Here is a 25,012-nt window from a genome sequence, read left to right as displayed (position 1 = left end):
TTGCAAGCGGCGAAAGCCAGACGAGGGAGGCTGCACCGCACGGCCTTATAGTAACACCAGAGGCACTCCAAGTGGACAGGGACTGGTCAAGGGACATTTAATCAACTACCAAGCTTGCAAACTTTGTGTTTTGTTTCTTAAAAAATGCAAAACAACTGTGTGGTTTTCTCCTGACAGGATAAATAATAATAAACAAACGCTCTTTCCACATGCCATCTCTCAGGGATACTTGGATTGTGCTTTTCCTGCATGGCAGAGGGTTCTCATTACTAGATTTATTTATATCCCGCTTTTTCTCTCCATTCGGACACAAAGCGGCCCACAAATTAAAAGCGTCACAATACAACCTAAAATATACAAATATTAAAACTGTATTGAACATCATTAATATTTTTTAAAAATTGGTCAAATTCATAATAGCGCAAGAAGCTTATAAAATCAAAGCAGGATTGGATGTCCCATGTCATCTCTTCCAACTCTATTATTTTATGATTCTATGATTTTATGCTAGGTCTAGACATGGTTTCTCCCCAGGGTGAGTTCTTTGATGTTTATGTAGAGGTGAACTACAAATGAAGCTCTGTCCACACTCCAGGCATTTATAGGGTGGCTCTCCAGTGTGAGTGCTTTCATGTGAACGTAGATGTGAACTCCGAGTGAATCTCTGTCCAAACGCCAAGCATTTATAAGATTTCCCCCCCAGTGTGTGTCCTTTCATGTTTATTTAGATGAGAACTCTGAGTGAAGCTCTGTCCACACTCAAGGCATGTATAGGGTTACTCCCCCATGTGAGTCCTTAGATGAGAACGTAGACCTGAACTATTAGCAAAGGTCTTTCCACACTCCATGCATGTATAGGGTTTTTCTCCAGTGTGAGTCCTTTGATGTGAACGTAGATTTGAACTACGAGTGAAGCTCTGTCCACATTCCAGGCATTTATAGGGTTTCTCCCCAGTGTGTGTCCTTTCATGTGAACGTAGACTTGAATTATGAGCAAAGTTTTGTGCACATTCCTGACATTTATAGGGTTTCTCCCCAGTGTGAATCCTTTGATGTGTACGTAGACTTGAACTCTGAGTGAAGCTCTGTCCACACTCAAGGCATGTATAGGGTTTCTCCCCAGTGTGAATCCTTTGATGTTTATTTAGATGAGAACTCTGAGTGAAGCTCTGTCCACACTCAAGGCATGTATAGGGTTTCTCCCCAGTGTGTGTCCTTTCATGTTTATTTAGATGAGAACTCTGAGTGAAGCTCTGTCCACACTCAAGGCATGTATAGGGCTTCTCCCCCATGTGAGTCCTTAGATGGGAACGTAGATCTGAACTATAAGCAAAGGACTTTCCACACTCCATGCATGTACAGGGTGTTTCTCCAGTGTGAGCCGTTTGATGTGAACGAAGACCTGACCTGTGAGTGAAGCTCTGTCCACATTCCAGGCATTTATAGGGTTTCTCCCCAGTGTGTGTCCTTTCATGTGACTGTAGACTTGAATTATGAGCAAAGCTTTGTCCACATTCCTGGCATTTATAGGGTTTCTCCCCAGTGTGAATCCTTTGATGTGTCTGCAGAACTCCACTCTGAGTGAAGCTCTGACCACATTCCAGGCATTTATAAGGTTTCTCCCCAATGTGAATCCTTTGGTGTCTACGTAGACTTGAATTATGAGTGAAGCTCTGTCCACATTCCAGGCATATATAGGGTTTCTCCCCAGTGTGAGTCCTTTGATGTGTATGTAGATGTGCACGCTGACTGAAGCTCTGACCACATTCCTGGCATTTATAAGGTTTCTCCCCAGTGTGAATCCTTTGATGTTTACGTAGACTTGAATTATGAGTGAACCTCTGTCCACATTCCAGGCATGTATAGCGTTTCTCCCCAGTGTGTATCTTTTCATGTGAACGTAGACCTGAACTACAAGTGAAGCTCTGTCCACATTCCTGGCAATTATAGGGTTTCTCCCCAGTGTGTGTCTTTTCATGTGAACGTAGACCTGAACTACGAGTGAAGCTCTTTCCACATTCCTGGCAATTATAGGGTTTCTCCCCTGTGTGAATCCTTTGATGTTTATGTAGACTTGAATTATGAGTGAAAGTCTGTCCACATTCCAGGCATTTATAGGGTTTCTCCCCAGTGTGTGCCCTTTCATGTGAACGTAGATCAGAACTATGAGCAAAGCTCTGTCCACACTCCAGGCATTTATAGGGTTTCTCTCCAGTGTGAGTCTTTTGATGTGAACGTAGATTTGTACTGTAAGCGAAACGCTGTCCACACTCCAGGCATTCATAGGGTTTCTCCCCAGTGTGAGTCCTTTTATGTGAATGCAGACCTGAATTATGAGCGAAGCTCTGTCCACACTCCAGGCAGGAATAGGGTTTCTCCCCAGTGTGAGTCCTTCCATGTGAACGCAGACCTGAACTCTGAGCAAAGCTCTGTCCACACTCCAGGCATTTATAGGGTTTCTGCCCAGTGTGAGTCCTTTGATGTCTATGTAGATGTGAACGACGAGCAAAGCTCTGCCCACACTCCAGGCAGGAATAGGGTTTCTCCCCAGTGTGAGTCTTTACATGTTGCTGCAGACTATGCCTCCGAGTGAAGCTCTTTCCACACTCCAGGCATTTAGACGCTTTCTTTTCCATGTCAAGAATGATACGGGTGTTTAATTCCAATACAGAGACTTGACTCTTCTTTATTCCTTTGTTATCTGTAAGTGAAGTCAAGAATTCAGCAAGATCATCGCCTCGAGAGGATTTCTTCTCCCTGTATTATTGGTTTCCTTACTGCATCCAAGAGGTCGCTCCAAAGAGTCCTCCCTTCCCTGGTGAAGAAAGAAGAGAAAGATCAAGGATGAAAGCCAGAGACCTTCTCTACCTCCAAGATTTCCCCCTTCCCCTTCATGGGTCACGTTGAGAATGGAAATACCAAGAAAGGCCGACACTGGGGCCTCACGCACATCTCCAGAGACCAGCCGTGGGAATGAATGGTTCTTTGAAAAGAAGGGAATGGATTCAGAAGAAGAGAGGGATGGAGGAAGAGAAAAATGAATGAGAGAAGGAAAAATGGGGAAATCCTAATTCTGGAGCATCATATTGATTTTATTGGGATGAACAGAAATGTGGGAAAGGAATGGAAGGCGGGCTGGCCGGGAGAAAGGAGCGGTCCTTGGCAAGACTCAAGGGCACCATTCGCTGGATCACGCGTGTCCCTGAATGACCAGGAATGGGCTCAATGCTCAGAAGGGACACCAAGATGGCTTTGCTGCTTCCTCAGTGGTTGTGAGATTTGATAAATCAAGGTGGCCAATTGAAATATTCACAACTGGCTCCAAAAGAAAAGAGTTCTTTCTCCCACCCTGGACCTTCCACAGATATATAAACCCAATTTCCCAGTTTCCAGCAAACCTCATAACCTCTGAGGATGCCTGCCAGAGATGCAGGCAAAACATCAGGAGAGAATGCTTCTAGAACATGGCCATACAACCCAAAAAACCTACAACAACCTAGTGATTCCAGCCATGAAAGCCTTGGACAATACACCAAATTAGATGCCTGCTGCCACCAAATTGTCTGTCTTTTCCCAAAGGAATCCTGCAGCTGACCGAGACCCTGCCTCTCCACCACCTAATCCAAAACCACATTGAGGCTTGGTGGAGACATTCACATGATGAGTTTCTGCTGGAGGAAGTCCCCTTTGGGCCACTCACCCCTTGGCTCAGCCCCAGGATGGCATGCAAAGACAAGCACAGCTCCACCCACAAGGCCTTCTTCCTGACCACGTCTCTGCCCTCTTCCCCCTTTTCTTCCTCGTCCTCCGTCCAAGGGAAGGTTCTCAGCAGCGGAAGGAGAGCTCGAGAAACACAGGCTTTCCACCCAGGGTCCTTCCGAGGAATGTCTTTGCAGAGACCAACGCAATAAATCCCAACCTGGGAAGAAAGGGCATCTGCTCAGAGGGATCCTCTCATAGAAGCCACCTCAACAATGCCCAAATAAGCATATGCAACACAGCCTGAAAGGGGGAAAGTCCAGGGAAGGGGGATTTATAGAAGAGAAGAGATTTTGATGAACTTCAAAGGAAAACGACAGGAGAGACTGTGAAGAAGGGTCCTCAAACTAAAGCCCGGGGGGCTGACACGGCCCTCCAAGGTTATTTACCCGGCCCTCGCTCAGGGTCATCCTAAGTCTGAAAAGATCTGAAAGCACACAACAACATCATCATCAACAACAACAATCCTATCTCATCTCCCAAAAGCAGGCCCACACTTCCCACTGAAATACTAATAACTTTATATTTGTTTAAATTGTTCATTTTATTTATTTTACTTATCTATTTCGAGCATTTCTACGCCGCCCTTCTCAACCCCGGAAGGGGGACTCAGGGCGGCTTACAAAAGGCACAATTTGATGCCAGCAAAACACATAGTAAGATAAAATACATAGCAGCAACAATTATAAAATAATTAAAACAATCCAATTATACAATACAACTAATAAAAACCAAACTAGTGTGTATATATATGCACTACAAATAAGATATGTGCAGTGTGCATAGGAATTCATGGGTTTTTTTCCGAATTATAATCCAACCCTCCAAGAGTTTGAGGGACCGTGACCTGGCCCTCTGTTTAAAATGTTTGAGGACCCCTGCTGTCAAGGAATCAATGAAACGACCAACATTTAAGGATCGACCAGTGATTGAGGCTCCCCAATGATGGAGGAAAGCGTAATTATTAATAGTTGTAGTTCACCTACATCCAGAGAGCACTGTGGACTCAAACAATGCCAATATGTGAACACTGGTGGATTTTGGGGGAAATAGAATCTTGACATTTGGGAGTTGTAGTTGTTGGGTTTTGTAGTTCACCTGCAATCACAGAGCATTCTGAACCCCACCAACGATTCAGAAGATAAACAAACTCCATATCTATACATAAACCACTTGATCTCCTCTAGGTGTTCTGCTTGGACTCCAACTCCCGCCATTCCTCACAGCCTCAGGTCCCTTTTGTTCCCCGCTCCAGAGGAAAAGGAAGGGGCCTGAAGCCGTGAGGAAGGCATGGCGAGCGCGGGAGGAGTCCCAAACACCCGCAGGGAGGGAGGGAGGGAAGGAAGGAAGGCAGGCCCAAGTGTGCCACACAGCCCGGAAAACTCACAGCGAAGGCAGGCCGGCCTCGCACCCTTTTCCTCCTCCTTCCCCGCAAAGGAGGACAGAGAGATACCTACTAGGCCTGGGCAATCCATGGTTCTAAATGGTTCTAAAGTACTTACAAAACTAAAGTTCTGGTGGTGAAAATTTCAAAATTCTAACAAAACTCTCAAAATGTCATTATAAATGGCAGTTTCTAATTGGTTCTGTCATAAAAATTGCCAATAATGAAATAATAATTAAATTTTGAATTTTTTGTTAGAGTTCTGAAATTTTCACCACCAGAACTTTGGTTTTGTAACTATTTTGGAACCATTTAGAACCATGGATTGCCCAGGCCTAATACCTACCCCCTCCTCTCTCTCATCCGCCGCTTTCCCGCTTCACAAAGCAAAAATGGCGGCGGGAGAGGCTCTGATGAAGCCCCACAAAGAGGCCACGCCTCCTCCTCCTCCTTCGCCCTCCCATTGGCTGAGCCCGTGACGAGCTCGGCCAATGGGTGGCGTGTTTGTTGGTCCTCAGCGGAGCCTCTCCCGCCCACCAGAAGCCCCCATTGGCTAGTCCCGCTCTCCGGCTTTGATTGACGGGCTGTGAGGAAAGGCTCCCTCCGCCCACTGTTTACTCACTCACTGAGGCAAGTGGTGCCTTGGTGGGGCGTCCACAGGTGGCCGTGGAGACCCGTTCTCCACCCCCAGTGAGGACATGAGTTTCCAGGCAGGAGGCGGCCCCAGACAGGGTTGGCCTGACGCGCCTTCTTGCTCTTGGCCCGTTTCTCCAGTTGAGTTCCAGGGCCAGAGAAGCAGATGGCGGCCACACATCCCACAGAAGAACCCGCATGACCAACAGAAAGTAGTGTGTTTTCCGGTGGTCTTGGGTGACCCTTCTGACACCCCCCTGGTGACCCCGCACCCGGGGTCTTGACTTCCCAGGTTGAGAAATGCTGCCTGAAGGCCATCCAGTCCAACTCCCTTCACCAGGGCAAGAAAACATAAGCAAAGCCCTCCTGTCAAAGGGCCATCCAGCCATTCACACACACACAGAGATATGCATATGACAGATGCAGTATCAAAGATTTGAAAGGGACCCCTAAAGCATGACAATGATATGTTGCATGTTCCAGAGTAGGCAAACCAGGCCCTCTCCACATCAACACTGGCAAAGAAACAGCAAGAAATACTGTTTGCCCACAAGCAGAAAGACATCACATAGATTAGAAACCAACACTTTCTCATTATTTTATTTTCCACAGCAACGCCTGGCAGGGGACCGCTAATACACACACACACACACATATATATATATACACACACACACACGGACCGCCAAAGTGCTGTTCCAGCAGTCACCAGCCATCCCCTCCCCAATGCCAGAGATACAACTTAATGGTGTAACATTAGAAAATGTTGACCATTTCCGCTCCCTTGGCAGCCACCTCTCCACAAAAGTCAACATCGACACCGAAATACAACACCGCCTGAGCTCTGCAAGTGCAACATTTTCCCTAATGAAGCAGAGAGTGTTTGAGGACCGGGACATCCGTAGGGAGACCAAGGTGCTTGCCTACAAAGCTATTCCCCTCCCAACCCTGCTCTATGCCTGTGAGACGTGGACTGTCTACAGACGTCACATGCAACTCCTGGAACGATTCCATCAGCGCTGCCTCCGGAAAATCCTGCAAATCTCTTGGGAAGACAAGCAGACAAACGTCAGCGTGCTGGAAGAAGCAAAGACCACCAGCATTGAAGCGATGGTCTTCTGCCATCAACTCCGCTGGGCCGGCCACGTTGTCCGGATGCCCGACCACCGTCTCCCAAAGCAGTTGCTCTACTCTGAACTTAAGAATGGAAAACGGAATGTTGGTGGACAGGAAAAGAGATTGAAAGATGGGCTCAAAGCCAACTTTAAAATCTCTGGCATAGACACTGAGAACTGGGAAGTTCTGGCCCTTGACCGCTCCAGCTGGAGGTCAGCTGTGACCAGCAGTGCTGCAGAATTTGAAGAGGCGCGAATGGAGGGTGAAAGAGAGAAACGTGCCAAGAGGAAAGCGCGTCAAGCCAACCCCGACCAGGACCGCCTTCCACCTGGAAACCAATGCCCCCACTGTGGGAGAAGATGCGGGTCAAAAATAGGGCTCCACAGCCACATACGGACCCACAAGGAAATGCATAATGGAAGACCATCTTACTCGTCCAACGAGGGATCGCCTAAGTAAGTTAGTATATATACACACACACACAAGACATTATACCATGAGCACAGTACAATATCAGCGTTATACATCACTATATTGTACTATATAATTATACTGTAATATTATTAGTAATATTACATGTAATATAAAATATATAATTATAATATCATATTATTATTAATATTATACTGTATTACATATTATAAATATTATATGTATCTACAACATATTATATTATAATATAATATAAATTAGCATATCACAGGTGAGCAGGTGGAACTGTCCCTGCCCCCCCCCCCCCGTCTACACTCTGGCTCAGAGCAGCGGTTGGTGCTGGGGGGGGGAGGGGAGGGGTCTCCAACTGATGAAATATGCAGGAGACAAGGAGACCACGTTCTCTCGACTCTGATGCAGCTGCGTCTCTTACTAACTGTGCTCTCTCGCGCACGTGTTCCCCTCATTCATTCAGACCCGTGTTGTGCAAGTAGCGTAGGGTCCCAGCTGTCCTACTTTTGCCACTCTTTCTTCCTTTCTCCCTCCCTGGACATCATTCCACAGGAATATCGATAAACCTCATCTGCCTGGTTTCCGACAGACCTCACCACCTCTGAGGGTGCCTGCCTGCCTGCCACAGATGGGGCGAAGGAATTATCCCCGTGCTGGGCTTTCCTGTGGAGCCTGACATGGTGGTTGCCAGAGAGCTGCAAGGCCAAGAACAACCCACGAGAGTCAAGACAAAGAGCCACCCAGAGGGAAAGGGTTCTTCCCACACATCAAGGGAACCACAACCTACGCACGATCTCCAGACCCAGCAAGAGAATCCCACCCATGCTCCGTTCGGCAAAGGACAAGAGGGACCCTCTCCCCTCTTCCGGAGTCCACGGTCTCCCTTGCAGCTGTGGACAGACCCCCACTCGCAGCCACAGCAGCCGCAGCATTGCCCAGGCACGCATCAAGGAACACAACAGGCACTGCAGACCAAGTCAGCCAAAGCACATCACCTGGTGAACCCACCTGGGAACAGCATATTATTCTCTGAGAAGACGGAAATGCTGGACCCCTCTCACAACCACCACGTCAGGCGACACAGAGAAACCAATGAAATCCACAAGAAGCACATGGACAAACCTGGAAAAGGACACAATCTGGACCCCAGTATTTTAAAAACCTGTAGAATCAGGAGCGTAAATAAAGAGCAACACTCTGACAACGGGAATTCCAGGCATGAAACCATCAGGGCCAGCTAACACCTCGTAACAGAAAGGATTCTGTCAGGGGTGATTTGAATGCAATATTCCTGCTTCTTGGCAGAATGGGGTTGGACTGGATGATGGCCCATGAGGTCTCTTCTAACTCTTTGATTCTATGATTCCCCCAGGCAGGAAGCAGCCGAGCTTTGAAGCTGCAAGGCCATTCAATGCTAATCAAGGTGGCCAATGGCAACATTCCCACTTGCCTCCAACAGACAAGAGTTCTTTCTCCCTCCCACCAAGGATCTCATTCCACAGGGACAGATGTATCAACCCCGTTTTGAAATAAGGAATTCAATGTGCAGATTTGATAAATGTGAATTTAATATGTGTGTGGGAATGAATGGAAGGATGGGGCTATTAATTTGGGAAGCACCAGTAAAATATGAAGGCCTGCAATGACTACCTACCTGCTTGCTGGAACTGTAATTAAAAGTTGCTAATGAGAACTGAAAAAGTGAACTGTGATAACAACTGTGACCCCCACACGCAGAAGCAGCAGCACCAGCAGCAGCCTGGCCCAGGCACGCATCCAGGAACACGACAGGCACCGCAGGGAAAGTCAGCCAGAGCCAAAAGTTGGTTTGTTTTCTTAAAAAATGTCATGCAACTGTGTGGTTTTCCCCTGAGAGGGTGAATAATGACCAGTCCTGTTTCCCTGTGACCTGAGGCCCCTTTCCTTCCCTCATAGAATCCTAGAAGAGTTGGAAGAGACCTCCTGGGCCATCACCCAGTCCAACCCCATTCTGCCAAGAAGCAGGAATATTGCATTCAAATCACTCCTGACAGATGGCCACCCAGCCTCTGTTTAAAAGCTTCCAAAGAAGGAGCCTCCACCACACTCCAGGGCAGAGAGTTCCACTGCTGAACAGCTCTCATAGTCATAGAATAATAGAATCACAGAGTTGGAAGAGACCTCATGGGCCATCCAGTCCAATCCCATTCTGCCAAGAATCAGGAATATTGCATTCAAAGCACCCCTGACAGATGGCCATCCAGCCTCTGTTTCAAAGCCTCCAAAGAAGGAGCCTCCACCACACTCCTCAAGGGGCAGAGAGTTCCACTGCTGAACGGCTCTCACAGTCAGGAAGTTCTTCCTCGTGTTCAGATGGAATCTCCTCTCTTGTAGTTTGAAGCCATTGTTCCATTGCATCCTACTCTCCAGGGAAGCAGAAAACAAGCTTGCTCCCTCCTCCTCCTCCCTGTGGCTTCCTCTCACATATTTAGACATGGCTATCATCATATCTCCTCTCAGGCTTCTCCCTCCCTCCTCCCCCCTGGGAATGGCCAGAGGAAGGAGCCCTGCTGGGAAGGGGTTCGTGGCCAGGTCCCTCCTTCCCAGGAGGCCTCCCTCCCTCCCCACCTCGGAGGGGCCCACCGGCCTGCCTGCGTTCCTTGGGGCTGGGCTGAAGGGGCCCTCAGGTGCCTTTCCAGTCTCAGGTTCTATGCGGGAGGAAGGTCGGGAGAGAATGCTACCCAGTCTGAGGGATTCCGGCCAGGGAAGGCTGCCTGCCTTCATGAACACAGCTCCCCCCTGAAGAATGGAACCAGTGAGGAGGTGGCGACAGTGCTGACTGACCCTCCCTCCCTCCCAGAGGGGCCCCTCCCTGCCTGCCTGCCTGCCTGTGTTCCTTGGGTCTGGGCTGAAGGGGCCTTCCTCAGATGTGCCTTCCTTCCCAGTCTCAGGTTCTATGCGGGGGGAAGGTCGGGAGAGAGTGCCACCCAGCCTGAGGGATTCCTGCCAGGGAAGCCTGCCTGCCTGCCTTCATGAACACAGCTCCCCCCCCCCCCCCCCGCCACTCCATCTTTGAAGGATGGAACCAGTGAGGAGGTGGCGGCACTGCTGACTGACCCTCCCTCCCTCCCTGCCAGAGGGGCCCCTGCCCTTGGAGGGGAGGGGGGAGGCCCAGCGTGGTGGTGGCTGAGAGGGCCTGCTTCCCTCCCTTCCTTTGGGCTAGGCCGCAGCGCCTCCTCCTCGTCTTTGTCCGCCAAGCAGCTCAGCTGGACACAAGGCCGAGGCAGGCGGGCGGGAAGTCCACTTTCTTTCTTTCTTTCTTTCTCCCATGGCAGGGACAGACGACACTCGACCCCTTCAAACCCCTCCCTCCCCGTCTCCACTCACCTCAGCCTCTCTCTCTCTCTCTTCCTCCTCCTCCAAAATGGCGCCCGCCCGGTGCGAAGGGGGCGGGGCCTGAGGGACGTCCCTCTTCCCTTTCTCTCCCTCTCTCGGTGGGCGGGGCCTTTGCGGAGCGGCCTGGCTCCCGATTGGCCGCCCTCCCACTGGGAGGCTGGCTGGTTGGCTGACTGACGCTGGAAGGAGGGGGAGGGGGAGGAGGAGGAAGCGCCGCTCCCTCGCCCTCCCCCCATTCCGAGCACAGAGACAGACACAGAGAGAGAGACAGAGAGACAGAGAGCGCCGCTCCATCCATTCCGAGCAGAGAGAGAGGGGGGGCGGCCGGCAGGGGGCGCTGCTGCTGCTGCTCTCCTCCTCCCTCCTGGCTCATGGCCCCTTCCCTCCCTCCCTCCCCCCCCTTGGCCCCCGCTTGACCCTCGGCTTCCCTTGTCCTTATCCTCTGGGAAAGGCCCCTGCAGGATGTGGAGCTGCACCCACCCATTCTGAATATCCCTGATATTTATTTGTCCTGTCAGAACAACCAGTCTCACAGAACAAAGCAAACAAACAGAAAACTTGTGAGTTTGGTCGCTGGTTAAATGTCCTTTGACCAGTCTCTGGCCCCTTGGGGTGCTGCCTCTGGTGTTGCTGCAAGAAGATCCTCCATGGTGCATCATGTGGAAGAAGGGCTCAGGGTGCATTGCAGCAGGTGGTCACTGGTTGGCTCTCCTCCACACTCGCATGCCGAGGATTCCACTTTGTAGCCCCATTTCTGAAGGTTGGCTCTGCATCTCGTGGTGCCAGAGCGCAGTCTGTTCAGTGCCTTCCAAGTCGCCCCGTCTTCTGTGTGCCCAGGAGGGAGTCTCTCATTTGGTATCAACCATTGGATGAGGTGCTGGGTTTGAGCCTGCCACTTTTGGACTCTCACTTGCTGAGGTGTTCCAGCACCTGATGAACGAATGGGGCCCAGGGGGAGCTGAAGCAGGCCAGGGGGAGCCCAGAGGGAGGGAGGGAGGGAGGGAGGAGGAAGGCCTTAGCAGAGAGGGGGGGCAAGGGGGGGAGGGAGGCCGGTCCCCAGCAGGAGGCATGGGGGCCCAGCTTGCTCCCCTTCGGGAGCTGCCCCTTATGGAGGGGCCCCAATGGAGCCCCTTCCCTCCCCTGCCTCCCTTGGAGGGTTGCTCACCCAGGAGGAGCCTCCCTCTGGCTTCCCGCCCAAATCCTCAGGGAATTCAGCTCTTGAGAGACAGGTTATGATGGGGATCGCCTGTGGAACTCCCTCCCTCCCTCCCTCCCTCCCTCCCTCCCTCCCTCCCCAATGGAAGCCTATCCACTGAAGAGTGGAATATGGTGTCCACTTCTGGGCACCACAACTGAGGACAGATATTGACCCTGAGCTGGAAGACTGTCTCCAGAGGAGGGCAAGGAAAAGGATCAAGGGTCTGCAGAACAAGCCCTATGAGGAGCGGCCTAAGGAGCTGGGCCTGTTTAGCCTGAAGGAGAGAAGGCCCAGAGGAGACACCAGGAAGGAGGGTCATGGATAAACATGTGACAGGCAGTCATTGCGAGGAGGAGGACGGAGCAAGCTTCCTTTCTGCTGCCCTGCAGAGTAGGACAGGACAGACTAGGACACCATGGAGCCATGGCTTCAAACTCCAAGAAAGGAGATTCCACCTGAACATGAGGAACAACTTCCTGACTGTGAGAGCCGTTCAGCAGTGGAACTCTCTGCTCTGGAGCGTGGTGGAGGCTCCTTCTTTGGAAGCTTTTAAACAGAGGCTGGGTGGCCATCTGTCAGGGGTGCTTTGAATGCAATATTCCTGCTTCTTGGCAGAATGAGGTTGGACTAGATGGCCCATCAGGTCTCTTCCAACCCTAGGATTCTATGAATGAGACCCAAAAGGGCCTTAGAGGGTGCCTGACACCCCAGCCCCACCCGCCTTTCCCGCACGGGGTTTACGCCCTTCAAAATCTCACAAATTAAAAGCGTTGCAATACAACTTAAAACATACAAATATTTAAAAAGTATTGGACATCATTAGCATTTTTGGCTAAATCCACAAAACCATAGGAAGCTTGTAGAATCAGAGCAAGATTGCATTAGCTGTCCCATGTCACCTCTTCCAACTCTATGGTTCCATAATTCTGTGACTTTGTGCTACGTCTCTCTACATGGTTTCTCCCCAGGGTGAGTCCTTTCATGTTTATGCAGAGTTGAACCACGAGTGAAGCTCTGTCCACATCCCGGGCACGAATACTGCTTCTCCACAGTGCGAGTCTTTACACACGTATGTAGATCTGAACTACAAGTGAGTCTTTTGACACTCCGGTCATGTGAAGAGTTTCTCCTCAGTGCAAGTCTTTACACACGTATGTAGATCTGAACTACAAGTGAGTCTTTTGACACTCCGGTCATGTGAAGAGTTTCTCCCCAGTGCGAGTCTTTACACACGTATGTAGATCTGAACTACAAGTGAGTCTTTTGACACTCCGGTCATGTGAAGAGTTTCTCCCCAGTGCAAGTCTTTACACACGTATGTAGATCTGATCTACAAGTGAGTCTTTTGACACTCCGGTCATGTGAAGAGTTTCTCCCCAGTGCGAGTCTTTACACACGTATGTAGATCTGAACTACAAGTGAGTCTTTTGACACTCCGGTCATGTGAAGAGTTTCTCCCCAGTGCGAGTCTTTACACACGTATGTAGATCTGAACTACAAGTGAGTCTTTTGACACTCCGGTCATGTGAAGAGTTTCTCCCCAGTGCGAGTCTTTACACACGTATGTAGATCTGATCTACAAGTGAGTCTTTTGACACTCCGGTCATGTGAAGAGTTTCTCCCCAGTGCGAGTCTTTACACACGTATGTAGATCTGATCTACAAGTGAGTCTTTTGACACTCCGGTCATGTGAAGAGTTTCTCCCCAGTGCGAGTCTTTACACACGTATGTAGATCTGAACTACAAGTGAGTCTTTTGACACTCCGGTCATGTGAAGAGTTTCTCCCCAGTGCGAGTCTTTACACACGTATGTAGATCTGATCTACAAGTGAGTCTTTTGACACTCCGGTCATGTGAAGAGTTTCTCCTCAGTGCAAGTCTTTACACACGTATGTAGATCTGAACTACAAGTGAGTCTTTTGACACTCCGGTCATGTGAAGAGTTTCTCCCCAGTGCGAGTCTTTACACACGTATGTAGATCTGAACTACAAGTGAGTCTTTTGACACTCCGGTCATGTGAAGAGTTTCTCCCCAGTGCGAGTCTTTACACACGTATGTAGATCTGAACTACAAGTGAGTCTTTTGACACTCCGGTCATGTGAAGAGTTTCTCCCCAGTGCGAGTCTTTACACACGTATGTAGATCTGATCTACAAGTGAGTCTTTTGACACTCCGGTCATGTGAAGAGTTTCTCCCCAGTGCGAGTCTTTACACACGTATGTAGATCTGATCTACAAGTGAGTCTTTTGACACTCCGGTCATGTGAAGAGTTTCTCCCCAGTGCAAGTCTTTACACACGTATGTAGATCTGATCTACAAGTGAGTCTTTTGACACTCCGGTCATGTGAAGAGTTTCTCCCCAGTGCAAGTCTTTACACACGTATGTAGATCTGAACTACAAGTGAGTCTTTTGACACTCCGGTCATGTGAAGAGTTTCTCCCCAGTGCAAGTCTTTACACACGTATGTAGATCTGATCTACAAGTGAGTCTTTTGACACTCCGGTCATGTGAAGAGTTTCTCCCCAGTGCGAGTCTTTACACACGTATGTAGATCTGATCTACAAGTGAGTCTTTTGACACTCCGGTCATGTGAAGAGTTTCTCCCCAGTGCGAGTCTTTACACACGTATGTAGATCTGATCTACAAGTGAGTCTTTTGACACTCCGGTCATGTGAAGAGTTTCTCCCCAGTGCGAGTCTTTACACACGTATGTAGATCTGAACTACAAGTGAGTCTTTTGACACTCCGGTCATGTGAAGAGTTTCTCCCCAGTGCGAGTCTTTACACACGTATGTAGATCTGATCTACAAGTGAGTCTTTTGACACTCCGGTCATGTGAAGAGTTTCTCCCCAGTGCGAGTCTTTACACACGTATGTAGATCTGAACTACAAGTGAGTCTTTTGACACTCCGGTCATGTGAAGAGTTTCTCCCCAGTGCGAGTCTTTACACACGTATGTAGATCTGATCTACAAGTGAGTCTTTTGACACTCCGGTCATGTGAAGAGTTTCTCCCCAGTGCGAGTCTTTACACACGTATGTAGATCTGAACTACATGAAGGTCTTTTGACACTCCAGTCATGTGAAGAGTTTCTCCCCAGTGCGAGTCTTTACACACGTATGTAGATCTGAACTACAAGTGAGTCTTTTGACACTCCGGTCATGTGAAGAGTTTCTCCCCAGTGCGAGTCTTTACACACGTATGTAGATCTGAACTACAAGTGAAGGTCTTTGGACACTCCAGTCATGTGAAGAGTTTCTCCCCAGTGCGAGTCTTTACACACGTATGTAGATCTGAACTACAAGTGAAGGTCTTTGGACACTCCGGTCATGTGAAGAGTTTCTCCCCAGTGCGAGTCTTTACACACGTATGTAGATCTGAACTACAAGTGAAGGTCTTTGGACACTCCAGTCATGTGAAGAGTTTCTCCCCAGTGCGAGTCTTTACACACGTATGTAGATCTGAACTACAAGTGAAGGTCTTTGGACACTCCAGTCATGTGAAGAGTTTCTCCCCAGTGCGAGTCTTTACACACGTATGTAGATCTGAACTACAAGTGAAGGTCTTTGGACACTCCAGTCATGTGAAGAGTTTCTCCCCAGTGCGAGTCTTTACACACGTATGTAGATCTGAACTACAAGTGAAGGTCTTTGGACACTCCAGTCATGTGAAGAGTTTCTCCCCAGTGCGAGTCTTTACACACGTATGTAGATCTGAACTACAAGTGAAGGTCTTTGGACACTCCAGTCATGTGAAGAGTTTCTCCCCAGTGCGAGTCTTTACACACGTATGTAGATCTGAACTACAAGTGAAGGTCTTTGGACACTCCAGTCATGTGAAGAGTTTCTCCCCAGTGCGAGTCTTTACACACGTATGTAGATCTGAACTACAAGTGAAGGTCTTTGGACACTCCAGTCATGTGAAGAGTTTCTCCCCAGTGCGAGTCTTTACACACGTATGTAGATCTGAACTACAAGTGAAGGTCTTTGGACACTCCAGTCATGTGAAGAGTTTCTCCCCAGTGCGAGTCTTTACACACGTATGTAGATCTGAACTACAAGTGAAGGTCTTTGGACACTCCAGTCATGTGAAGAGTTTCTCCCCAGTGCGAGTCTTTACACACGTATGTAGATCTGAACTACAAGTGAAGGTCTTTGGACACTCCAGTCATGTGAAGAGTTTCTCTCCAGTGTGAGTCTCTGATGTGAATGCAGGTTTCCCTTCTCAGTGAATGTTCTGTCCACACTCCAGGCATGTTGTACTGATTGATTTATTTGCCATACGTGTGCCCTGACCCTTCTCTGCCCCATACAGGGGACTCAAGGCGGCTTACTGGGCACACACCTTGTGCTTCAACCACAATTACCTACACATTTACAAATGGCAACATATTAGACAGTTCAGATTTGAAGGTAAAAACATTCCATCCAAAATTCATGGACTGAGTCCATTCCCAGGTCAAAGATTTCAATTCAGATATTACTGCGTTGCTCTAGTTTCCAAAAGCCTGCTCCTTGAGTCAGGTTTTGACTCTTTTATTCATTTATTTATCTATATCATTTTTGCCCCGCCCATATCAGCACAAAGGTGACTCAGGGCAGCGAACAATCAGCACAATTCGATGCCACATAGAAAATACATACATTAATAAAAATAAAACATCACATTGCAATATATGTAAAGACAATATATACTTAAGGACTGAAGCATAAAACTCAAACCCAGAGCGATGCGACTAACACAATAGGTGGAAAAATGATACCCCAAAGGGCCTGAGAGGATGCCTTGACCCCCAGCTCCATCTGCCTTTCCAGTGGGAGGTTTCGCCCTTCCCAATCCCCTTTTCGTAAACATGCCTTTCATTAAGGAAAAGAGAAACATAGTACGTTTACAACACAAAATGCTAAAACCATACAGTTCATTGAGGGGCTGCCACAACTACAAATACAAATCAGGAAAAGCACACACCACTCAAACACTCCTGTAGAGACACACAAAGTACACGAACCAATGAACAAGCAGACCTGGGTCAAATTCTGAGAACTTCCCACCGGGCTGATTGTGTCCCTGGTCATTCTCCTCCCCTCAGAGAATCACGACAGAAGTGGAGTGCGGGGGCGTTCAAGTCCAAGTACTGTCATGACATGTTTATCTGCCCAATTTATTGATTGAACTGCAGTAATTACCACTGAAATGAATAAGTTGATAAAAGTAAGGAAATAAAATGTATTAGTAACAATGTTTGCGATGAAACACACGGAGCAGCTACAGAGGAAACGACACAAGGATTATTTATACAGAAAGATTATATGAAACCCATCTGTATATATTATTATATGTATTGAAAATCTTATATGGAGTTGGATTAAACTCTGTCTGGCTACTTAAACTGAATTACAGTGTCACGAAAGGAGGCGTGTCTAAAACGTGACACCAACATGAAAAGTTTGGCAAGCTCTGCCTTAGAGTCTCTCTGGGATCAATGACCACAGTTCCCTCCAATGGGAAGTCTATGTCTATGTAGACGTCAACTCTCAGGGACGCTCTTTCCACGTGCCATCTCTCAGGGATACTTGGATTGTGCTTTTCCTGCATGGCAGGGGATTATCATTATTATATTTATTTATATCCTGCTTTTTCTCTCCATTCGGACACTCAAAGCAGCTCACAAATTAACAGTGTTGCAATACAACTTAAAATATACAGATATTAAAACTGTATTAAACATCAGTAATAACCATAAAATCACATGAAGCTTATAAAATCAAAGCAGGATTGGATGTCCCATGTCATCTCTTTCAACTCTATTATTCTATGATTCTATGACTTTATGCTATGTCTCTAGGTGGTTTCTCCCCAGGGTGAGTTCTTTGATGTTTATGTAGAGGTGAACTACGAGTGGAGCTCTGTCCACACTCCAGGCATTTACAGGGTTGCTCCCCAGGGTGAGTGCTTTCATGTGAACGTAGTGGTCTACTCTGAGTGAAGTTCAGGCCACACTCCAAGCATTCATAAGGTTTTTCCCCCAGTGTGGGTCAAGGCATGTATAGGGTTTCTTCCCTCATGTGAGTCCTTTGATGTTTATGTAGACTCGAATTTTGAGTGAAACTCTGTCCACATTCCAAGCATTTATAGGGTTTCTGCCCAGTGTGAATCCTTTCATGTGAACGTAGACTTGAATTATGAGCAAAGCTCTGTCCACACTCCAGGCATTTATAGGGTTTCTGCCCAGTGTGAGTCCTTTCATGTGAACGTAGACTTGAATTATGAGCAAAGCTGTGTCCACACTCCAGGCATTTATAGGGTTTCTGCCCAGTGTGAGTCCTTTCATGTGAATATAGATATGAACGATGAGCAAAGCTCTGTCTACATTCCAGGCATTTATAGGGTTTCTCCCCAGTGTGAGTCCTTTCATGTGAATGTAGATATGAACGATGAGCAAAGCTCTGTCCACACTCCAGGCACGTATAAGGTTTCTCCCCGGTGTGGGTCCTTTGATGTCTATGTAGACTAATATTACGAGTGAAAGTCTGTCCACATTCCAGGCATTTATAGTGTTTCTCCCCAGTGTGAGTCCTTTTATGTGAATGCATACTTGAATTATGAGCGAAGCTCTGTCCACACTCCAGACACTTATAGGGTTTCTCCCCAGTGTGAGTCCTTTGATGACTACGTAGACCTGAACTATCAGCAAAGCTATGTCCACATTCCAGGCATTTATAGGGTTTCTGCCCAGTGTGAATCCTTTGATGTGAACGTAGACCTGAACTATGAGCAAAGCTCTGTCCACACTCCAGGCACATATAGGGTTTCTCCCCAGTGTGAGTCCTTTCATGTGAATGCAGACTTGAAATCAGAGTGAAGCTATGTCCACATTCCAGGCATTTATAGGGTTTCTTCCCAGTGTGAGTCATTTGATGTCTCTGTAGATTGGAATTACGAGTGAAAGTCTGTCCACATTCCAGGCACGTATAGGGTTTCTCTCCAGTGTGAATCCTTTGATGGTTGTGTAGATGTGCACTCTGAGCGAAGCTCTGTCCACACTCCAGGCAGGAATAGGGTTTCTCCCCAGTGTGAGTCTTTACATGTTGCTGCAGATCATGCCTCTGAGTGAAGCTCTTTCCACACTCCAGGCAGGAATAGGGTTTCTCCCCAGTGTGAGTCTTTACATGTCGCTGCAGATCATGCCTCCGAGTGAAGCTCTTTCCACACTCCAGGCAGGAATAGGGTTTCTCCCCAGTGTGAGTCCTTTGATGCCTACGTAGACTTGAACTATCAGCAAATCTCTGTCCACATTCCAGGCATTTATAGGGTTTCTCCCCAGTGTGAGTCCTTTGATGTGTACGTAGTTGTGAACGACGAGCAAAGCTCTGTCCACACTCCAGGCAGGAATAGGGTTTCTCCCCAGTGTGAGTCTTTACATGTTGCTGCAGATCATGCCTCCGAGTGAAGCTCATTCCACACTCCAGGCATTTAGACGTTTTCTCCTCCATGTCAAGAATGATACTTGTGTTTAATTCCAATAGAGAGACTTGACTCTTCTTTATTCCTTTGTTATCTGTAAGTGAAGTCAAGAATTCAGCAAGATCATCGCCTCGAGAGGATTTCTTCTCCCTGTATTACTGGTTTCCTTACTGCATCCAAGAGGTCGCTCCAAAGAGTCCTCCCTTCCCTGGTGAAGAAAGAAGAGAAAGATCAAGGATGGAAGCCAGAGACCTTCTCTACCTCCAAGATTTCCCCCTTCCCCTTCATGGGTCACGTTGAGAACGGAAATACCAAGAAAGGCCGACACTGGGGCCTCACGCACATATCCAGAGACCAGCCGTGGGAATCAATGGTTCTTTAAAAAGGAGGGAATGAATTCAGAAGAAGAGAGGGATGGAGGAAGAAAAAAAAGGAATGAGAGAAGGAAAAATGGGGAAATCCTAATTCTGGAGCATCATACTGATTTTATTGGGATTAACAGAAATGTGGAAAAGGAATGCGAGGCAGGAAGGCTGGGAGAAAGGAGCGGTCCTTTGCAAGACTCAAGGACACCATTCGCTGGATCATGCGTGTCCCTGAATGACCAGGAATGGGCTCAATGCTCAGAAGGGACACCAAGATGGCTGTCTTGCTGTAGTGAATCTTACCTAGTAGGCCAGAAAAGAAGCCTGGGTGACAGTACAGAAAACCTCCATTTTGTGAGTGTATGCCAGGGAAACAGCCATCTTGAAGGAGGGTGGCTAGAAGATGGGAGGAGTTTGAGGTCTCCTGGGATTGGCTAGAGCAGAGGGGAGGAGCCAAGTCTGAGGAGGGAAAAGATTTCAGCTTCTGAAGAGACGAGATTTGGGAGCTGGTGGGAGAACAAGTGTTTTTGAAACTGGGTTTTTGAGAGAGAGAGAGAGCAGCAACCTGATTACTTGTGGGAAACGGCACAAGGCATTAGCTCTCTAGTCTGAGTTAGTTAGCTGAAAGAACTCTAGGAAGAGCTAGCTGATAACTCAGGGGACTGCCTAGGATAGGTTAGTCCGTAACTCATTAATATTTCGCTGAAGTAGAGTGAGGGATTTTTGTAACCAGCAGCTATATCTGTTTGATTAGCTCTGTTTGTAATTAAGTGAAGAAACTCTTTTCAAGCAACCATCAAGATATTGTGCTTTAATAACAAGTTAAGTGTTTTGTATCTCTCAGAAGAAGAAGTTAGTTGTCTGTTTTTATAAATAAATCTTTTCTCTATATACCTTTCAAGAAGTCTCTATCGTTCCTCACGGATGTTGACCATGATGAGGACTCACAAGCAAATAACTCAAGTAGGAACAAGCACCTTGCGAGCCCTTTCATGCCACAAAAAGAAGAAAGTGAGGAAGTTTTAAGAAAGCATGTAAAGGGCTGTCCTGATGATCTTATAACAGAACTGACTGACAATTTATCAAGACCTTCCTTTAAGAAAGAGAGATCAGGAAGAGTCGTGTCCTGTCTTCATGTCCTCAACATCTACTTCCCCTGGAGCTAGCAGGAGAAAGGCCATCAATAATAATAATAATACTAATAATCTTTATTTATACCCCGCCACCATCTCCCCCGACGGGAACTCGGGGCGGCTTACATGAGGCCAAGCCCAAACAACAGATTACAGCAAAATAAAACCAAAACACAAGCAACAAGGAACAACATCATAATTACATAAAAACATATGAATACATTAGCAGTACAATTACATTAAACACGATCACAATGACAGTGGGCGGGCCACATGTGGAGGATAAAATGTTAAAAAACTCGAGCGAGATAAAAAGAGGAGCAGGTTATTCGCAAGAGGGAGCTCATAGGAACAGGGCTGAGGAACCAAGCTTTCCCACCAGGGGGGACGTGTACAGGAATCAATCAAGACCAGCTAATGCCACCTGGCAGGAGATTTCCCCGGGCGGGGGGCGACCGGGCTTTGGAGCTGTAGGGCCTCTCGGTGCTGGTCGGGGGGGGGGGGGGGAATTGCAGCGTTCATACTTGCTTAGGGCGGATGGGAGTTCTTACTCCCACCCTGGACATATATAAATCCCATTTTCCAACTGTATGATGATGATGACGACGACAATGACTGGGGACCCTTTGGACTCCCTATTTATTATTTATTTGCAGTATTTATATTCCGCCCTTCTCACTCCGCAGGGGACTCAGGGCGGATGAAAATGTACACATATATGGCAAACATTCAATGTCAATTAGACATACAACGTATATAGACAAACACAGAGGCGATTTAACTTTTTCTGGCCGCCAGGGGAGCTGTCGCTTTCATCGTCCATCTGTGATACTGATGAAGTAAAAAGGTAAAGGTAAAGGTAGTCCCCTGACATTAAGTCCAGTCATGTCTGACTCTGGGGTGTGGTGCTCATCTCCATTTCTAAGCCAAAGAGCCAGCGTTGTCCATAGACACCTCCAAGGTCATGTGGCCAGCATGACTGCATGGAGCGCCGTTACCTTCCCGCCGGAGCAGTACCTATTGATCTACTCACATTTGCATGTTTTCAAACTGCTAGGTTGGCAGAAGCTAGGGCTGACAGCGGAGGCTTACGCCGCTCCCCGGAATCGAACCTGTGACCTTTTGATCAACAAGCTCAGCAGCTCAGTGCTTTAACCCACTGCACCACTGGGGGCTCCACTGATGAAGTACTTGCGCATTACCTACATCTAGAGAGCACTGTGGACTCAAACAATGACGGATCTGGACCAAACTTGGCAAGAATACTCAATATGCCCAAATATGCACAAGATGGAGTTTGGGGAAACTACCTCTGAGGATGCTTGCCATACATGCAGGCGAAACGTCAGGAGAAAATGCCGCTAGAACATGGCCATATAGCCCGAAAAAACCCACAAGAACCTAGTGATTCCAGCCATGAAAGCCTTCGACAATACAATAGACCTTGACTTTTGAGAGTTGTAGTTACTGTGATTTATAGTTCTCCTACAATCACGAAGCATTCTGAACCCCACCAACGACAGAATTGGGCCACACATCCCACACAGAATCCGCATGACCAGCAGAAAGTAGTGTGTTTTCTGGTGGTCTTGGGTGACCCTTCTGACACCCCCCTGGTGACCCCCACCCAGGGTCTTCCTAGGTTGAGAAATGCTGCCTGAAGGCCATCCAGACTAACTCCCTTCACCAGGGCAAGAAAACATAATCTGCCGGAGTCCACGGTCTCCCTTGCAGCTGTGGACAGACCCCATAGGCGCAGCCACAGCCGCAGCAGCCACAGCAGCCTGGCCCAGGCACGCATCCAGGAACACGACAGGCACCGCAGGGAAAGTCAGGCAGAGCCAAAAGTTGGTTTGTTTTCTTAAAAAATGTCGTGCAACGGTGTGGTTTTCTCCTGAGAGGGTGAATGATGACCACTCCTGTTTCCCTGTGGCCTGAGGGCCCTTTCTTTCTCTCCCTCCTTCCCCCTGGGAATGGCCAGAGGAAGGAGCCCTGATGGGAAGGGGCTGGGAAGGGGTTAGTGGCCAGGTCTATCCTTTCCAGGAGGCCTCCCTCCCTCCCTCCCCACCTCGGAGGAGCCCATAGGCCTGCCTGCCTGCCTGTGTTCCTTGGGGCTGGGCTGAAGGGGCCTTCCCCAGGTGCCTGCCTTCCCAGTCTCAAGTTCTATGCGGGGGGAAGGTCGGGAGAGAGTGCCACCCAGCCTGAGGGATTCCGGCCAGGGAATGTCAGCAGAGTTATAATATCAAATAAAAAATAACAATACTACAGCAGAAGCTTACTTTATTATAGCTTCCTAGTGGAAAGCTGGGGTGGAAATTGCTGGAAGAAACATTCACAACCTCAGATATGCAGATGACACCACTCTGATGGCCGAAAGCGAGGAGGAGCTGAGGAGCCTTCTAATCAAGGTGAAAGAAGAAAGCGCAAAAGCCGGGTTGCAGCTAAACGTCAAAAAAACCAAGATTATGGCAACAAGAATGATTGACAACTGGGAAATAGAGGGAGAAACCGTGGAGGCCGTGACAGACTTTGTATTTCTAGGTGCAAAGATTACTGCAGATGCAGACTGTGGCCAGGAAATCAGAAGACGCTTCCTTCTTGGGAGAAGAGCAATGTCCAGTCTCGATCAAAGAGTGAAGAGTAGAGACATCAGACTGGCAACCAAGATCCATTGCCTAGTCAAAGCCATGGTATTCCCTGTAGTCACCTACGGATGTGAGAGCTGGACCTTAGGGAAGGCTGAGCCAAGGAAGAGAGATGCTTTTGAGCTGTGGTGCTGGAGGAAAGTGCTGAGAGTGCCTTGGACTGCAAGAAGATCCAACCAGTCCATCCTCCAGGAAATAAAGCCCGACTGCTCACTGGAGGGAAAGATACTAGAGACAAAGTTGAAGTCCTTTGAATGCCACATCATGAGGAGACAGGAAAGCCTAGAGAAGACAATTATGCTGGGGAAAGTGGAAGGCAAAAGGAAGAGGGGCCGACCAAGGGCAAGATGGATGGATGGCATCCTTGAAGTGACTGGACTGACCTTGACGGAGCTGGGGGTGGTGACGGCCGACAGGGAGCTCTGGCGTGGGCTGGTCCATGAGGTCACGAAGAGTCGGAGACGACTGAACAAATGAACAACAACAAAGTGGAAACTCAGAAATCAGACCCTAAACAAAAACCTCCAACCAAATCCAAGACCAAGACCTAAAGGCTGCAGGCAGACGCAAACCATTATAACAGCAGCCATGAGATCCACCTGCACCCAATTGACCAAACCCAAACCACAAGCATTTCAGCAATTAAAGGCACAAACTCACTTACACAAACATAACCAAATACATGCAATGAACAATATAATTTTGCACATTTTACAATACTTCTAACAGGGAAGCCTGCCTGCCTTCCTTCATGGACATCGCTCCTCCCCTCCCCCCCATCTTTGAAGGATGGGACCCGTGAGGAGGGGGCGACAGTGCTGACTGACCCTCCCTCCCTCCCTCCCAGAGGGGCCCCTCCCTGCCTGCCTGCCTCCCTGTGTTGCTTGGGGCTGGGCTGAAGGGGCCTTCCCCAGGTGCCTTCCTTCCCAGTCTCAGGTTCTGTGTGGGGGAAAGGTCGGGAGAGAGTGCCACCCAGTCTGAGGGATTCCGGCCAGGGAAGCCTGCCTGCCTGCCTGCCTGCCTGCCCTTCGTGGTGGTGGCTGAGAGGGCCTGCTTCCCTCACTCCCTTCCTTCCTTCCTTTGGACTAGGCCGCGGCGCCTCCTCCCCCTCCTCTTCGTCTTTGGCCGCCAAGCAGCTCAGCTGGACACAAGGCCGAGGCGGGCCCCACACGCAGGCAGGCAGGCAGGCAGGCGAGAGGGAGGGAGGGAAGGCCTCTTTCTTTCTTTCTTTCTCCCATGGCAGGGACAGAGGGACACTCCACCCCTTCAAACCCCTCCCTCCCCGTCTTTGCTCACCTCAGCCTCTCTCTCTCTCTCTCTCTCTCCCCTCCTCCTCCTCCAAAATGGCGCCCGCCCGCCCGCCCGCCCGCCCGCGGCGGAGGGGGCGTGGCCTGAGGGACGTCCCTCTCCCCGCTCTCCCTCCCTCTCTCACTCGGTGGGCGGGGACTGTGCGGAGCGGCCTGGCTCCCGATTGGCTGAGGGGAAGCGGCCGAA

The 25,012-nt window shown here is 48.7% G+C and overlaps 2 protein-coding genes across 2 annotated transcripts; both read right to left on the bottom strand.

Annotated features, from left to right (window-relative positions):
• Nucleotides 1-682: 682 nt before the first annotated feature.
• Nucleotides 683-10,762, bottom strand: LOC132773571 (zinc finger protein 850-like). The gene is made up of 2 exons (XM_067467155.1): nucleotides 10,703-10,762; nucleotides 683-2,815 (listed from the first exon to the last, which is right to left on the bottom strand). Exon 2 carries the CDS (start codon nucleotides 2,634-2,636, stop codon nucleotides 777-779), a length of 1,860 nt encoding a protein of 619 aa, XP_067323256.1. The 5' UTR covers nucleotides 2,637-2,815; nucleotides 10,703-10,762; the 3' UTR covers nucleotides 683-776.
• Nucleotides 10,763-16,163: 5,401 nt separating this feature from the next.
• Nucleotides 16,164-24,880, bottom strand: LOC137096887 (zinc finger protein 420-like). Its single transcript, XM_067467167.1, has 2 exons — nucleotides 24,815-24,880; nucleotides 16,164-19,583 (listed from the first exon to the last, which is right to left on the bottom strand). Exon 2 carries the CDS (start codon nucleotides 19,402-19,404, stop codon nucleotides 17,947-17,949), a length of 1,458 nt encoding a protein of 485 aa, XP_067323268.1. The 5' UTR covers nucleotides 19,405-19,583; nucleotides 24,815-24,880; the 3' UTR covers nucleotides 16,164-17,946.
• Between the last annotated feature and the right edge of the window lie 132 nt (nucleotides 24,881-25,012).

Source organism: Anolis sagrei, chromosome 4, assembly GCF_037176765.1.
Source record: "Anolis sagrei isolate rAnoSag1 chromosome 4, rAnoSag1.mat, whole genome shotgun sequence".
Classification (NCBI taxonomy): Eukaryota; Metazoa; Chordata; class Lepidosauria; order Squamata; family Dactyloidae; genus Anolis; species Anolis sagrei.
This window is presented reverse-complemented; position numbering and strand designations above follow the sequence as displayed.

Excerpts from the sequence above, each read along its gene's own strand:
- LOC132773571 (XM_067467155.1), bottom strand. The coding sequence starts at position 2,636 with ATGGAAAAGAAAGCGTCTAAATGCCTGGAGTGTGGAAAGAGCTTCACT.
- LOC137096887 (XM_067467167.1), bottom strand. The coding sequence starts at position 19,404 with ATGGAGGAGAAAACGTCTAAATGCCTGGAGTGTGGAATGAGCTTCACT.